The sequence below is a fragment of the Sinohyriopsis cumingii genome, chromosome 9 (genome assembly GCF_028554795.1).
Source record: "Sinohyriopsis cumingii isolate HCF-2022 chromosome 9, ASM2855479v2, whole genome shotgun sequence".
Classification (NCBI taxonomy): domain Eukaryota; kingdom Metazoa; phylum Mollusca; class Bivalvia; order Unionida; family Unionidae; genus Sinohyriopsis; species Sinohyriopsis cumingii.
The window spans coordinates 92,376,074-92,392,969 of NC_142969.1; the positions used below are offsets into that span (position 1 = coordinate 92,376,074).

At 34.8% G+C, this 16,896-nt stretch overlaps 1 protein-coding gene across 3 annotated transcripts in view; it reads right to left on the bottom strand.

Annotated features, from left to right (window-relative positions):
• Window positions 1-16,896, bottom strand: part of LOC149792244 (palmitoyltransferase ZDHHC14-like) — a 91,851-nt gene that overhangs the window by 26,285 nt on the left and 48,670 nt on the right. For 2 of the 3 annotated variants that reach the window (XM_089970775.1, XM_089970777.1), the window contains exons 6-9: window positions 9,712-9,814; window positions 8,345-8,454; window positions 7,402-7,534; window positions 4,588-4,732 (exon numbers count right to left, since the gene is read on the bottom strand). In XM_089970775.1, the coding sequence (XP_089826901.1) occupies window positions 4,588-4,732; window positions 7,402-7,534; window positions 8,345-8,454; window positions 9,712-9,814 (491 nt within the window). Of the gene's footprint in view, window positions 1-4,587; window positions 4,733-7,401; window positions 7,535-8,344; window positions 8,455-9,711; window positions 9,815-13,935; window positions 14,039-16,896 lie in introns of all 3 variants that reach the window. The other variant, XM_089970776.1, reaches the window with a different exon arrangement.

The following is a 16,896-nucleotide window of genomic DNA, read 5'->3' on the forward strand; positions in this document are numbered from 1 at the left end:
CTACAAAGTCAACTTACCATTTCTAAAATTGAGTTGGTTTAATGTCATGTCCCACATAACATTTTTTCCACCTGCAGAGCAAAGGTATCAGGTAAGGGTCATAACTAATTCTGTATATATATATATGAGCAAATGTGATCAATGTCTCAATTACAAAAATACAATTATAATTAACACTCAATCATTTAAAATGATTTTAAAACGGAATAAATGCATGACAGTACATCACTATGTCCTGATTGTACTGGGTTACACCTATAGGATGATCTCATCCGAAAATGTCAACATACTTTAACTTTGATTTTGCCATAAGTAATTTTTCGGGCATGTAAATAGTGACTTTCCAAAGGAATATGAATTTTAATGAGGATCGAAATAAAAGGAATAATTGTCATTTAAAGTATGTGGAATTAAGTTCTAAACAGTGACATCCATTACTGAAATAATAAATTCTGAACACATGCAAGACCTGTATGACTTTTATTGTTGATGAAATTTGTCACGCTATTGTGATATTTGTCATGTTTAAGATTTGTTCAGAGCAAGATGGTGTGTTATAAATTAGTAAATATGATTCACGCTACTATAGAAAATTATTAATCTGACAGAGCCCATTGATAATATGTCACAAACTACACTGCCCATTGCTATTCTGTCACAAACTACAGAGCCCATTGCTATGCTGTCACAAACTACAGAGCCCATTGCTATGCTTTCACAAACTACATAGCAAATTGCTATGCTGTCCCAAACTACATAGCCCATTGCTATTATTTCACAAACTACATAGCCAATTACTATTCTATCACAAACTACAGAGCCCATTCCTATGCTGTCACAAACTACACAGCCCATTGCTATGATGTCACAAACTACATAACCCATTGCTATGCTGTCATAAACAATGGAGTCCATGGCTTTGCTGTCACAAACTACAAAGCCCATTGCTATTCTGTCACAAACTTACATACCCCATTGCTATTCTGTCACAAACTACAGAGCCCATTGATATGCTGTCACAAACTACATAGCCCATTGCTATGATGTCACAAACTACACAGCCCACTGATATTATGTCGCAAACTACATAGCCAATTGCTATTCTGTCACAAACTCTTATGGACATATTAGTTTTTTCTTTCTACAATGGTGGATACCTCTTACAATGTTGATAAGACTGAGCCTGTTCCTTTGCAAGACACATTGTTTACTTATGATACAAAGGAGATATTAAACATCACCGGCCATACACCAATTTTTTTCTTCGTTATTATTTTATATTCATACAAAAAGGTAACATTTAGATGAAACTATTGAGAACTAATTTACTGTTCAGCCTTATACTGATGTGCATGCACGATGCACTAGACTGTGTTGCTTTCATAACTGTTCCATTGTTTCAATTTAGTTTCAAAATTCCTGTTAACACAGGTAAAAAGGAATCAATCTTGGTAAAAAAACAAAAAGAAATTGGCACACTTAAAAGAATCCAAAGGAACCAAAGTTGGCTTTTTTATATTGGCCGACTTCATAAAAAAATCTGCACATGTAAAAGAATCCAAAGTCAGTTTCCAGGGCTGGCTTGCTTTGTAATAAAATAACCTTTGTATTTGATATCCTGTCGGTAAGTTTAAGCAAGGAGTTTATTGCTCTCTGCCAGTTGTGTTTATACATCACCTGGGCTTCTATTTGTTTTCCATATGTAATCATAATTGATGTCTGCAGGGTAAATAGTATACACAGCAATAACTTGCTTACTAATACATTTTTAACAGATGCTAGTGAAAAGATTATAATTTGCACTCACAGTGAATGTATATTAAAATATAGTATAGTATAGTTAACCTGGATTAAATAGTCATTTTGAACCTTATAACTCACTATGTGTGAATGGCAGGTGCCTTCACGGAATCGGGTGATATTCTCATCTCTTTGCGATTTTGTTATCCGACACAAGCGATGCACAGTACAGTAAGGATTCATATGCCAGCTGGCATCTGCTACATATACGGAGTTTATGGATATATTTTTTTCTTTAATACATTTTGCATGATAATAAACGAAGGAATAAATGATAACAATGCAAGGTTAGTTGCTTTCATTTTATTTGCAAAAAAGTGTTTGTTTATCTATATTTTTGCAAAGTGCGGGGGGGGGTCACAAATTCAAAACAAAATTATTTCCTTTCTTATTTGTATGGAATAATGGATGAAATATCATTGACGAGATTGACTGGTAATGACAAGCTTTCAGTTTATGCACGCATACACTAAGACATCAACTTGAAAATTAAAAACAAACAATAAATTAATTGATAAGAGAGCTTCGTATTGCAGCAACAAAACACGGACAAAATACTCAGCATTATTTTCTCTCTTTCTCTTTCACTCTCTCTCATGTTTAATCGAGTGTGTATTATATGCAGCAGTGTTACAACCTGAAACCTAAATTAAAATATATTTGTTATATCTCATGTGTATGGTACTCTTAGAAAAATGTACACATATTCTGTATGATATTATCTGTTAAGTATCAATGCTTTATAAATCAATATTAATAATTTGACCAGAAGACATAAATTGAGAATGCTGTTGTGCAGATGCATATATTTATTTAGCATAAAAAATAAATGATTATAAATATTTTAATTAGAATGAGCAAGATATGTCAGTTTGTGTTTTCTCTCATATATCTGTACATTACAAAGTATGATTTCCTTTAAAGAATATCAAGATAGTTTAGTTTGTTTAAATTTGTTCAACTTTTGTTTCTAAAACCTATTCTATTTTACAAAAAATAAAAATTGTCAAAAAATTTGTCCTACATATATTATAAAATATTACATGGTATCTACTTCTTGTCTGAAGAAAAAGAACTTGTCCAAACTTTTAAGTTGGGCCGAATAGTATTTTGAATTGGGACAAACTGTCATCAAACTTTTGGTTACATCCATATGCATCACAGTGCACCATATTTGCTGTACAAAAACACAATCATAAAATATATCACACTCATTTACATGGGGAAATCAAACAGTTTAACGGCTAGGATGAATAGAAGGGATAAATTTACATCATATCCGGTTTTGGCATGCAGAAACAACCGATTATTTATATAGATTGCAGAATATTTTTATCATTTAAATAAGCAGAAATGTAAGTCTGGTGAAATATTTTTATGGTGTGCATACATAAAAAAAAAATTTTTATGACGGTAAAAATATCACAGGTTTGTACAATATAGGTGGCCAGGGACCTTAAAGTAAATAAGTCATGGATTATGAGATGCACAAACAAGCTGACTCAAGGATAATCATCAGTTATTAATATCAATATATCAGTACTATGGTCATCATTAAAAAGTTATTTTCTTATTAATCCAGGTAGTGCTGAAGCCATAAATATATGGCTGACATTACCTGAATCACGGTATCCTGTCTGTAGTGGCCATAAAAATACAGTTTCTTACAATGATATAAATGGATGCTGAATCTTCCCCAGTCATTAAGCAGATGCTAAAATGTTACAGTGAATATCACACAATACAGTCCAATAATTATCACGCATACACATGACTGATGCATAATCAACAAAACAAGAAGAAAACAAAATTGCTGAGAGATTCGTGGTTATGAGGAAAATTTATTATGGGAGTTGCTGGGTGATAAGGATAGTGAGGGTCTGATGAGCTTGATGGGGCCGATAGTATAGATATTGGTGAAATAGAAAATTACATTTAGGAGGAATGCAAAGTTGGTGATGTAAGCATGACAACAGAGCAGTTTCTTGTCTCTACCTGGGATACTGTCACCTGTTGAGCAACTTTAATTTCTTCATCAAGGATAATCATCAAGATGAAATTGCAAGAGAAACAAACAGGTGGGCTAATCTTTGGAAAAAAATTGATACAAAAACCTCAGCTCCTATAATCAGAACGCTCAATTATATTTTTATTTTATAATTGCCAATTATTAGATCCGTGATATTTAATAAAATCTCGTAAATCTCTTAATACAGACTTCTTTGGTTTCATAAATAATTAAGGCATTTACAGTTTGGGGCAGAGGATTATATATCTATACGTGAACTGAGAGATAAAAAAAAACAACAGAATTTAAACTCTGAATTACATATGTAATCACATATATAACCCACACAAATGTAGCATTATAATGTCAATACAATTTTTTTTCCCAACATTATATCTGAATCACTATAACTAATTATTTCACTGTTAAAATAGCGACATTTCTGTCTAGTGATAAAGATCAAGCAGTGTATGGATGTGTCTCTTTCAATCCAAAATTATCTGGCATTTTTATTTCAGATTTGCTAACGATTTCTGGTAGCAGAATTCTGAGCCACTAAAACTGCAATCCAGATTTTGACACTGGTGTGTTACAAGTGGGAAGGAGATAAAGCTATCATTGAAATTGACCATGATGCAAGATATCCAGGAAATAAAATGTGAAGTATCTCTTTCACACATTAGAAACTATCATGCCAATGCCAAGCAGCAAGATGGCATCTTCGAACCGGATGCATTTTGTTATTAAATATCATAGAAATTACTCTCTCTCTCACTTACCATTGGCAGGGGGTAGCCTGTTATTTATGGAACCATCGGGACTTTGGTAGCTGATCATGTCACGTTTTGTGACTGGTCCACCACTCATACTTGAATGCAATATATTTTGGTCACCAGCTGTGTTAGTGCCCACATTGTTTGTCTGCTGTAATGAGAAAATGTGAAGTTATAGACTGAACTGGAGTTATAGTGGGACATGTGGAAAAAAATCCCCCAATCTAGCATTCTATATTTTTATTCATCTGTCCTACCAACAGGCCAAAACTTTGTTCCTTTTCTACTTGTCAATTATTTTTTTACCAAAAATGTGCAACAGGTGTGTTTAGCTCTCATGCCCAGGGTCCCAGGGACAATGGAGGGTCTAAAATTATGCTGCTCAAAATCAGACAACATAACAAAGAAAGATTGTGTTGAAATGTGAGAAGCATTCGTATCATTAACTCATTTTCACTTTGATATTCTTTTCATTTCACTTGAAACATGGGTAGAAAATCATTTTGTGGGTTATATCTGATTGCATCCAAACATATGTTTCCTATAGATTTTCATTTTACCAGGTGCTCAGGCGTATTAAATATGACTAGGACTGGCCGTTTCACCTGTGCATGTGCATAAGTATGAAAATATACACCTTATGTTTTATTTATTGGACTTCATTTTTTGTCAAATTTACTCTAATAAATTTCAAACTTATCCCAATTTTTTGCAACAATCATCTATCTGTGTGCAGTTTTGACCAATTTGTCTTAGATCTAATGAAAAATAAACAGTCTAAAATCAGCATACAAACTCCAGTCCCAAAATCGGTAATTCTCAGCCTTACAAAAAAATCTGGTTTCAAACATTACAATTTTTGGGCTTTATCTTTTAATTTGAGTAGAAAGTTTGCAATATTTGGTGTCACTGTAAAACAACTTTTCTATAAATACTACCCACTTTGATATATCATGAATGATGATGATGAAACAAGGTTACTACCTCATGACATGTAAATGTGGCACATGGGGATGAGTTAACAAACAAAAGCAATTATCCAATCATATTAATATTTCAGTCATAGCCTGCTCCCCCTCCAATCCAGCACTGCTAAAGATGTGAAAATTAGTCTTTTTGATCTCACAAAGACAAAGGGCAATAAACCTAACCTACTGACGCCCCTTTCCACCACCAGGTGTTGATGCTATATTTTAGCCCGAGTGATCTACCAATCAGGATGCTCACATGGTGTTGTGGGTAAGAGGGTTTTCAATAACGTGACTGGGTAAGTATTCTCAGAAAAAGATCAATTACATAACAAGTTGCATTCTCCTTCTTATACATTCAGCAGTAACATTAATGTTAATTAACATAAGAAGAATAGGTGATAAGTGGAGGGAATGCTAATTATTTGAACTATATATTGCATATCTTTGGAAATAACAGTGGGCTCTCCATGCCAATGATGCCCCCTTCTCCTTATTAAATATAACATGATTTCCTGCCTCCTCTGAAGGCTGTCTCCTAATCTGGTTAGGTTCTTGCCTCAAGACATTAAGCTGAGATCTGAACTGAATTTGTGATGGAAAAGATCCCATGTCCCTGACCAGTCTATTGTCTTTCTGATCTGACAGCATCAGACTGAACTTAAAAAACTGTGTGGCAAGTTTGAGAGGCAGTTCCTGAGCTGCCTGCCTCTAAATTTCCTCAATTTTGACCAGAGAGAGTAATGGTTAGCCAGATGGGATCATCCATAATGTCAGGGTATGATACAGCTTGAGTGACATGGACTGTAAACATGCATCATGTCATATCAAGATTCAGCGGCAGTCAGCACTTGTGATATGGAAAGGTGAGCTGCCTTTTTAAAGACCTGAGCAATACGGGCATGTTCACTGCTTTATTTTTCTTCATCAGAAAATCACCACTTGAGGCCAAGTCTGTCAGCAGAGACGCATCATGTCTGAAGGATATGTACAATTGACTGATATGCTCACCTCAAGGAAAGAATTGCCCTTCCTGATCCAAGCATCTCATGAAGGAAGGATACATAAACCTGATAAACCTGCCTCAAGTCGGCAATTTCTCTTCAAGTGGTGACATTATAAAAATCTTTAAGCAAATGTATAAACTCACTGAAGAAGTTGCACTTAGTCAGTGGAGTACCAGACAAGGGTTGCAGGTTTAATACCCACCCAGGTAAACCCAAGTCAGTTACTCAAATCCTCTGGCAAATTTCCTCAACATGATATAGCCAAAGTATTGAAGAATGCCACTAAAAACTAACCATCATTATCTGTAAATTAATTATCATGTCTGACAAATATAACCAACAAGTGTGTAGTTGTAGCAATAGTAGTGGTAGGTTTAAATGGCATGTCAGCACAAGGCTATAATGGTGCCAACTGAGAGTAGATGTAAATATAAAGAATAGCAACCAAACAATCAAGGAAGATTAAGCCTGAATAAAAAATGTTTTACAAAAACACAATATCTAGGTATCTACCTTTGCGACTGTTCCGGTGGCCCAGTGGTTAGAGCATCCACCTTGGATGCGGCAGGTCGCTGGTTCGAAACCCCCGACCAAGTCATACCAAAGACTTAAAAAATGGTACTAACAGCTACCTTGCTAGGCACTCAGATTAAGAGGTTAGTGTTAGGACTGCTCGTCCTGGTGTCAGGATAATGTGACTGGGTGGAACATGATGCAACATGTTTGCGACATGATGCCCAAGTGCTAGACATCACTATCAACTGCCACACTGCAGACACTGTAGCGATATGAATGAATTTTTTTTAAAGCTACATTAAAAATCCTAATAACAACACACAATCTACCTTTTGCTGGGTAACTGTTGTAGACCCATAATACTCATGTTTCAGTCCATTACCCTCCTTGATTGGACCAAAGTCACTGGTGGGGTGAATCTGCGATGTGTCTGGGACTACATAACCTCTGCGGTCAAGCATGCTGGGTAAGAAAGAAAACCAACTACATCATTAAATAAAGAAAATTTTATAAATACTAATTATTCCTGTAAGATTTTTCTAAGCTTAGATCTAAATCATACATGAATTTAAATTTACACCAATGCCAATTCATCTGACCTATTGTACCTGACAGAGAAAACGTGTATCTCTGACTAACTTAATGTTAATCATGATGTTGGCAACAATGAATTTTTTGCTTATTTGAGTACATGCTGCTCTTAACATTAATACAACATTAATAAGTTAACTTCTTGAATTCACAAACATTTAAATTCTTTAAATTACAGCTTCTGAAAACTCATTCAAAGGAAGGTCAGTTAATGTCCATTTTGCAAGCCATCTTTACTAAGATTATCAAGGGCCTCACATGGTCGAGTGGTTTAAAGCGTTTTCCATTACAGATCACTGCCATCTCACCTCTGTCTGCATGGGTTCAAGTCTAGGATTCGGCTAATGGGGGTATGTGAGAAAGCTTGCCAGTATCTTCTCGTGGGTCGGTGGTTCTTCCCGGGGTTTTCCTGGGTTCTTCCTCCACCATTAATACTGGCTGCTATGTATAGCCCATCGTGTGCTGAAAAATGGCGTTAAACCCCACAACAACAACAACAACTAATATTACCATGAAAAAGAAAGGTTTAGCATAAGAGCAATTTTCACTGACAAATCACATTCAGAGGAAGGTTATGATGAAATTATACAAGAGTATACCTAACCATTTGCGATATTACAAATATGTCAACATATCCTACAATCTAATTAATATATTGAATGTATACAGAAATACACCTACCTTGGTTGAGTTGGACCACAAAGTATTAGAAGGCAATTTTTAAATATCGACCCACGACTATAAGGATTGATGTTTTCTTGGTTTCTCTTGGAAGAAAATGAACCTTTTATCTGGAATACAAATTAATGCCATGAATTCAGTGAATGTATATGAATGGAATTACAAATGTGTGGTCCACCACCACCCTCGAGTACTGCTGCTGACTCCCTGTAATAGCTAGATTTTGTCAAACAAGTATGCCTCCACTGCAGCCCAAATCATTTATTCCATGAACTTTAAAAATCTTCATTAAAATTTGGAGAATTCCTATAATGCAAATGAAAATTCTGTCAAATTCTAGAAATGTATACAAATATGCCTACTAAATTATATTTATCCGACAATGCAATTTTTCTTTATTGTCCTACAAAGTTGTTGTAAAATGTTCCAGTACAAAAACAAGTATGTGGAAGACTGAAAACCTGCTTCTACAGCATGACCTGGAAATCTAATCAGGTCATCTACATATGCACACAAACATGCCTCTCAAATTTAATTTTTTATAGCGAATGGTTTTTGCCTAATCCTGTCAATTAGCTTCTCTCAACATAGAGAAACAAATCAAGTTGTCCCCACTGCATTATGACACTGAAAGGCAAATGGGTATGTAAAACGTGGGCTATAACTCTGTTGTCAGGAATGGTAAAATCATATGCGACTTCAGTTTTGTTAGTGTAAAACACATCAACCCTTGTTTCAATCCACGAAGCCCTTCAAAAGTTTTCAAGCAGAACAAAATTTTCAAAAGATACGACAGGATGGGCATGGGTACACTGTATACTAGCTTATAAGTTGTATTCAACTACAGTCTGCAAAGACCCAGATCTGCCATCACATAATGCTCTGGCAGATCTAGGTCTATGCTGCTAGGAGTAATCAGCAGAACAAAAAAAAAGACCCTGTTCTTCCACCGCATTATGTGATGCCAGATCAGGGTCAAAGTTGTCTGTAGCTGGTCTAAACTTATAAAACTAGTATGTAAAGTGCCATTATATGTCTTTCTACAATATGGCAAAAGATGAAAGACAACATTATGTATTGTGTTTGTGAACATATGAAAGATATGAAGCACAATATTTGTTGTATTCAATTTGCAATATGGAATAACACAAGCTGAACAGACAATTATTAATCAGCAAAAGGTCAACATCATGGATTTTAGATAATTTATATATAGATGTGTGTGTGTGTGTGTGTATTAAATGAGGCTGACTGTAAATTTATTAAGCCATATTTTGTCTTCATTTTTAGTTCTGAAACAAGGAGATAGCTATCAAAGGCTGCAGGCCCACAATGGACCACACACACAAAAAAAACACCATACTTACATCTTCATTTGTAGTCTGTTCTGAAGCTAGGAGGTAGCTATGGAAACCTGCTAGGCCCACAATGGACCACACAGAAAAAAAGCAAATGATGGCAACTATCACAGTAAAAGCAGTTAAGGAAAATAAAATACAGTACTGTACAACCTAAATAATGAATAAAATTGATAATAGTTAACTGAACCTATTCTTCAATGTGAAAAAACAACCACCCCACCTGCTTTTGTACAAATGCAACAGAAGAGATTACCAAATGAATGGAAAATATAGTCACAAGTGCCTGTTCAGACATCACATTTTCAATGACTTTGAATGCAGAATCTCTTTTCCCCAAACTGAAATCCTCAATGCTTTGCAGTCTAAACTTTATGCAGCATATGGTGATTAAATTGAGATAATCTGCAAAATGAATTACTAGAAGCTTAGTATCTTAGCAAGCCCTACTTTGGTTTAGAAAAGGTTTAAAAACTTTAAAATCAAGTTTAATCTGCTGTGTAGATGTAAGGACAGACATGTACATGGATTCCAAATTAATCATGATGTCAAATTTGGGTCAAAGTAATGTAAAAAATCAAAATGTCATACAGATTAAAATCTTTAATATCAGACTACAACTGGTTAAGAAAAAGAACAGTCCCTTCAAGGGACTAATGCTCCACTGGCTGAAAATAATCTGCAGGTATTAATGTGAAGCCCATTTCTGCCCTGTGACTGCCATGTTGGAGGTCAAGCCAGAACCATTTTCATTCAGTGTAACACAGCGATGCTGCCTGGATTTTATCTAAGGGTGAAGTCTACCCCATATTCATCTCTCTTTATTCATGCTCCACTGTTTGAGCGATATTGAAATAAAAATCCTTAAACGATACCTCTAGTTGCATAAGCATTAATCAGTTCATTGTTTTTAAGTGTAACTTGTTCCTTACCTGTGTAAAACTTGCTCTATGGTGAGAACTATGGTGAAGACTATATAGCTTTGCAGCATAAGAACCCTCAGGGCGTAATTGTTTGTGAAAAGAAATGAAAATTGCACTCTACTTTTAAATTGCCTGCATTTTAGTTAGGCTTGGTATTCTGCCGTTTCTACATTTAATCAATGTCAAAATTCTGCTGAATAGGAAGTTGACTGGCATACCGTCTGTTTTTGTCCAACCAGCATGTACATCAGACTCATATTCAAAATCATTTTTGGTTTCAAAATCAGTCATCGGCATTTTAAATAACACTTTACCAGTTCCAATAATCTGAGATACTTCAAAACTTTAAAAATTGTAGCAATCATCAGCCAGCATTTGTCATCTGTTGATGAATCATGTTGGAACTCTGCTATTTGAGGTCTTCTAGGTAGCCCAAATTTTAAAAAAGCATTAACTTCCTTGATGTAAGGTTCACAATATGACAGAATGCTTGTTACGGCGCACAATGAGCCAACCAAATCTAGTTTAATAACCATTCATGTCAGAATGATGTACACAGACGTGTAAACTGTTACCTACCTGAAAAAAGGCACATGTCACAACAAGCGCTATGAGATCTCTATGTGTGGTATACTGTGCAAAGGGTACATCTTTATATGCATGACTTCAACTAATTTGCAGAGTCCTCATGTAATGCTCTCATAGTGCACACTTCAACACAAATAGCAGTATGACTGGTGACATATTATAGTTTGATGGGATTTTGTTGTAAAAATCCATGTCAATACAACCATTAATGTGTTCAAGATGGCAAAAGGCAGCCATTCTGGAGTTTAGAACAGGATCAATTAAATGCAGGACCAACTACATATTGTGTCTAGAACAATCCATTTGTGTCTAGTGACAATCCATAGCACTTAGTGATAACTCCATACTGTATCTAGTGACAATCCATATTGTGTCTAGTAACAATCCATAGCACTTTGTGATAACACCATACTGTATCTAGTGACAATCTATATTGTGTCAAGTGACAATCCACAGTGTTTAGTGACAACTCCATACTGTGTCTAGTGACAATCCATATTACATCAAGTGAAAATCCATGTTGTGTATAGTGAAAATCCATATTGTTTCTAGTGACAATCCATATTGTGTCTAGTGACAATCCACGTCTTGTGACAATCCATAGCATTTAGTGACAACTCCATACTGTGTCTAGTAACAATCCATACTGTGTCAAGTGACAATCCATAGTGTTTAGTGACAACTCCATACTGTGTCTAGTGACAATCCATATTGCATCAAGTGAAAATACATATTGCATATAGTGAAAATCCATATTGTGTCTAGTAACAATCCATGTGTCAAGTGACAATCCATTGCATTTAGTGACAACTCCATACTGTCTAGTGACATCCATACTGTGTCAAGTGACAATCCATAGTCTTTAGTGACAACTCCATACTGTGTCTAGTGACAATCCATATTGCATCAAGTGAAAATACATATTGCATATAGTGAAAATCCATATTGTGTCTAGTGATAATCCATACTGTGTCTAGTGACAACTACAAATCTTTCTAAAGACAAGTCCATACTGATATGATGACCAGTATGAAACCAGGTTTTCATGATAAATGAAATGGTAATGGCCATAATGAATGTCATTTATGCATTATTTTTTATCAGAACCAAACTACATATCCATTTCAGACCTTAACCTAAGATCACAAATAAGGCAGTCATTTTTTTGGTGCAAGTTAGACAAATTTTTCCAGAAAGTGTCATGAAATAGTAGTTATAAGTAATAAAATACGATGTAATAAAACTGTGGATTTGGATTTTTTATATAAAAAAGTTTAAAAGTGTAGTTAGATGCATCAATCATAATGGCAATAGTATGTTCAAGAATAAACTGCATTCCAAACCCACCCACCAAAAGGTCAATGACATGGTGCTAGACCTCAAATTCAAATTCATACAACATGATATCAAATTCATACAACATGATATCAAATTCATACAACATGATATCAAATTCATACGACATGAAATACAGTAAATATATGTCACCCTTCCGGGTTTTTTTCCAAAATTGGCCAAGTATCAGATCATTAGTTTTTAAACATTTTTGTCAACAGTCTGGCTTCACCTTCAATGTATTTTTATTAGCTGGTGACATTTATAATGTAAATGCAGAAGCTGGATCATGCAAGAGTTTTACATGGGTAGATTAAATCGTCTATCGTCTAAGGTATGCCCTATAAATTTAGTCTGGTTCTCTGATCAACTACACCAACTCTAATATCAAAATCAAAATCCAGACCAAATCTATTTCTTTAAAATGTAAATGCAGAAGTTGGATCATGCAAGAGTTTTACATGGGTAGATTAAATCGTCTAAGGTATACTATGTAAATTTAGTCTGGTTCTCTGATCAACTACACTGACTCTAATATCAAAATCCGAATCCAGACCAAATCTATTTCAACAGACCTGGTGTAAACTGGTGGCCATGACAGATATCAAACTGGCACCATTTATGGTTCATAAATGGATCATCTTTATGTCATACGAAGTATTTTGGTGAAAACTCTATGTCAATTTGACCATCCATTTGAACTCATTAGCGAAAAGATTTCCAAGATCACAACCAAAGTAGCCATGCCAAATATCAGATTTTCATTTAGAACATCTACATGTTATAATCAAAGTACTGAGAATACTGATGGTATAGAGATTGGTAACAATACATTAAACGGAATCAATGGGATAGTGCCACATGTAAGGTCAGTTTATTTTATTGAAACACATTATGTAACTGACCACCCATTCAGAAGGTGGGAGCCATAATTTTCACATTTTCATTCAGGACCAACTTAAATCTCAGGATGAAACTGTATTCAAAGTTTTATGGCATTCCTGCAAGAAATTTAGAAAAAGTGGCGATAACAAATGCTAGTCCACTAAATAAGCATGTCTAATTTTCAACCAGTAGAACTGAAGAGAAAGAGAGATATACAGGAAGAAAATAAGTGTGTGCGCAGTCTTGAAATAGAAGATAGTAAATTATACCCAAAAGACCAAGCAAATCATGCCTTGAACTCTAAATTTTATAACAGAATTACAAAACAAAGCAGTGTCATGACAACATAAATCAATGTTGGACAACCCCAATTCTGGCCATAAAACACAACAATGACAACACAAAGCAGTATGATGACAACATGAATCATTGTTGGGAAACTAACCCCAAATCATGACCTTAAAGCACAAAAATAAACAAAAGAGCCAGCTTTGGAACTCACATCCTCATTTGTTGTCTGCTCAGAAGAGGCCAAGTAGGTGTGAAATCCCGCCAGACCAATGATAGACCAGACTGAGAAAAAGCATATTACTGCCTCCACAATGGTGTGTGTGTTAAGGAGGAAAATATCTCTAATAGGTAAAATGCATCCTGTAGAAACTAATTAAGATACCCCAGTAATCTTACACACAGTGTAACCTTGAAAGGAAACTAACACCTATGTATGGTATGTACATACTGTCACATACATGTAATAAAGTGTAATCTGCACAGCAATTAAAAATATATGAGTTGTCAATGCTAAATACACATGTGCTCAGTGCAGAGTGTCATTATGGGATGGTGGCCATTATGAACACTGATTATTTGCCACCTTCGCTGCACTACAGTATTTGTCCAGAGTGATCTGGTAAATAATATGAAGTTAGTGACACATAAAATACTCAGATTTTAAAGTTGTTTGTGTAAAGCCCTAAAAAAATATTTATTTTAAAATTGAGGCATGCTCAGTAATCAGAGGCATGTCACTTAATGGCAGTCATTTTTTCATCATGTCACTTAATGGCAGTCATTTTTTCATCATGTCACTTAATGACAGACATTTTTTCAGCATGTCAGGAGAACAGTCTACATTGTTTGTTTTGGATTTTTTTCTATATTAAGATGCTATATTCTACTTACAAGTCTATCATACTGGTGTTAAATTACTTTTCTCTCCAGCTGTTTTCATATAAAAATCTTTTCTTCAAACTTTTTATCTGATAAAATCTGATTATCCAGATTTCTGTCAATATATATTGGAACATGAAATTTTCACAAAACAGTCATAATAATTCTAGAAAATCTGGTAATGTTGGAATCTTGACACACATATTAGCAAACTGTATATAAATATATACATCTTATTTACAATATGATATTTTGATATGCAAGATGATGAAATCTACTAATTCTATAAACTGAAACTTTTAGTGTAAAATAAACAAGATACCGTTAAAAGTACATTTTGCAACTACCATTTCTTTAATAGACTATAATGTAGAACTAGAAGAACGTGGTTGATTCAGAAGTACACTGACCAATGGGTCTTAATAATCTTTGGTCAAGGCTTTTAGTCCTGAACTAAATGAATTGTGCAGATACGATTTCCTTATCAAGCTTATCCTGAACATAATTTCTGACCTTCAGGCCCAAATCTACAGATATCTCTCTTGCCTAGGTATAAAACATTCATAAAGTTTGGTCAGGGAACTTGAACTAATACAAACATTACTGTGCAAAAACCAATTTCTAGGAATGGCTATGAACATTATCTTTTACTCTGTAATCCTCAATCCCACTTTCTTGCACAAAGTATAAGTCATTCACTAACTCTGGTGACGTTACAAGGTCAAAGAATTGACATTATTGTGCACAGCCAAAATGACCCTAACCTTTAACATTTTGAACTCAAAATCAACAGACCTTTAGCCGTACTCCAAGTGAAAGCCATCCCAAAAAAACATTTAGTCCAGGTTTGTGATCCAAAAAAGTTATTGTACTGAAATCCCTTTTAGTCCTTCAACGTAACCTTGAGTTTTGACCTTTTTTAATACCCAAATATAATAAGCTTCTTCCATACCCTAACAGCAAGCTATATACAAGGTTTAGGCTATGTCTGTGAGGCAGTACTAATATTACTGTGCAGAAGACATTGTTTTTTCAGTCACAGTGACCGTGATCATTGACCCCAAAATTTATAGACTTCTTCCTTAACCCAAATGCAAACTATCTGCAAAGTTTTATAATGGTAGATGAGATGGTAGAAAACCCGAAGTACAGTGCAGAAAAGAAACCAGGAATAGACAGATTTATGGGCAGACATCATAATGTGATATACTCTTCCTTAAGGATGATACATATATAACTTGAGGAGATTCATACTCCATTTAGCAGACTCAAAATCTGCATAAACCAAAATTTTATCTAAATAAAGCAAACTGTCACCCAATTAACAGCAATACAAATGTCAAATAATTCATCTAATTTGCACTATTCTTTGCCATCTCAGTGTTCAAGGCTTGATTATACACAGCTGTTCAAGTACCATATCTAAACATAAATTGTGGGGATTTCAATAAGGACTCTATTACCGCATATACTCACATCCTGTGAGGAACATTCAGTGGTAACTTGGTAACAAAATTATCGTATAGGAATGGCTTACAATTAATCAATCCTGTAGTTAAGCAAACTATAACTTTATAACTGATCAATAACTTTAAAACATTACAACTGACAATGAAAGTATCAAACTGAATAATTAAGATTGCCAGCTTTTAAATTTACTCAGTCGAATTTCAATTTCAACAGTTAATCAAACTAATTTAATGATTACATCATATGGTTTTACATTCAAACAACAACTGATTACAGTGAAGTCAACAACAGCTATCACAGATGCAAGTGAGTTTTTGAAACTTTTGAGAAATTATCTTGTCATAATAAACTATAGTCAATTTGAAGCTTAACAATGAGTTGGCATGCACTGAATGATATATCTGTGATGTAGTTTTTTCTCCTAGCCTGCTAAAGGCCATCTTACAAAGCTTCATCTTCTCTATGGTCGCTGGTTCTTTCCGGGGTTTTCCCGGTTTCTTCCTCCACCATTAATACTGGCCGCCATGTATAGCCTATCATGTGCTGAAAAATGGCGTTAAACCCTACAACAACAACAACAACAAAGCTTCACCTCAAGCATAAATCAACCAACCACTCATCACTGGGCAGCTCAGCTGCTAAACTTAACTCATTAGGGCTGAAAGATGCAATTTTACATCATGAAGTAGTACCTTTTTTTTCCATGGCCTGTGATGCCAAAACTGTTCAAAACTGTTTAAAGCAGGTGGTATTACAGAAATGAAGAAGGATGTAGCTTTACACTGTTGTCATGTAACACAGACACTTTACACACCTTAAAAAA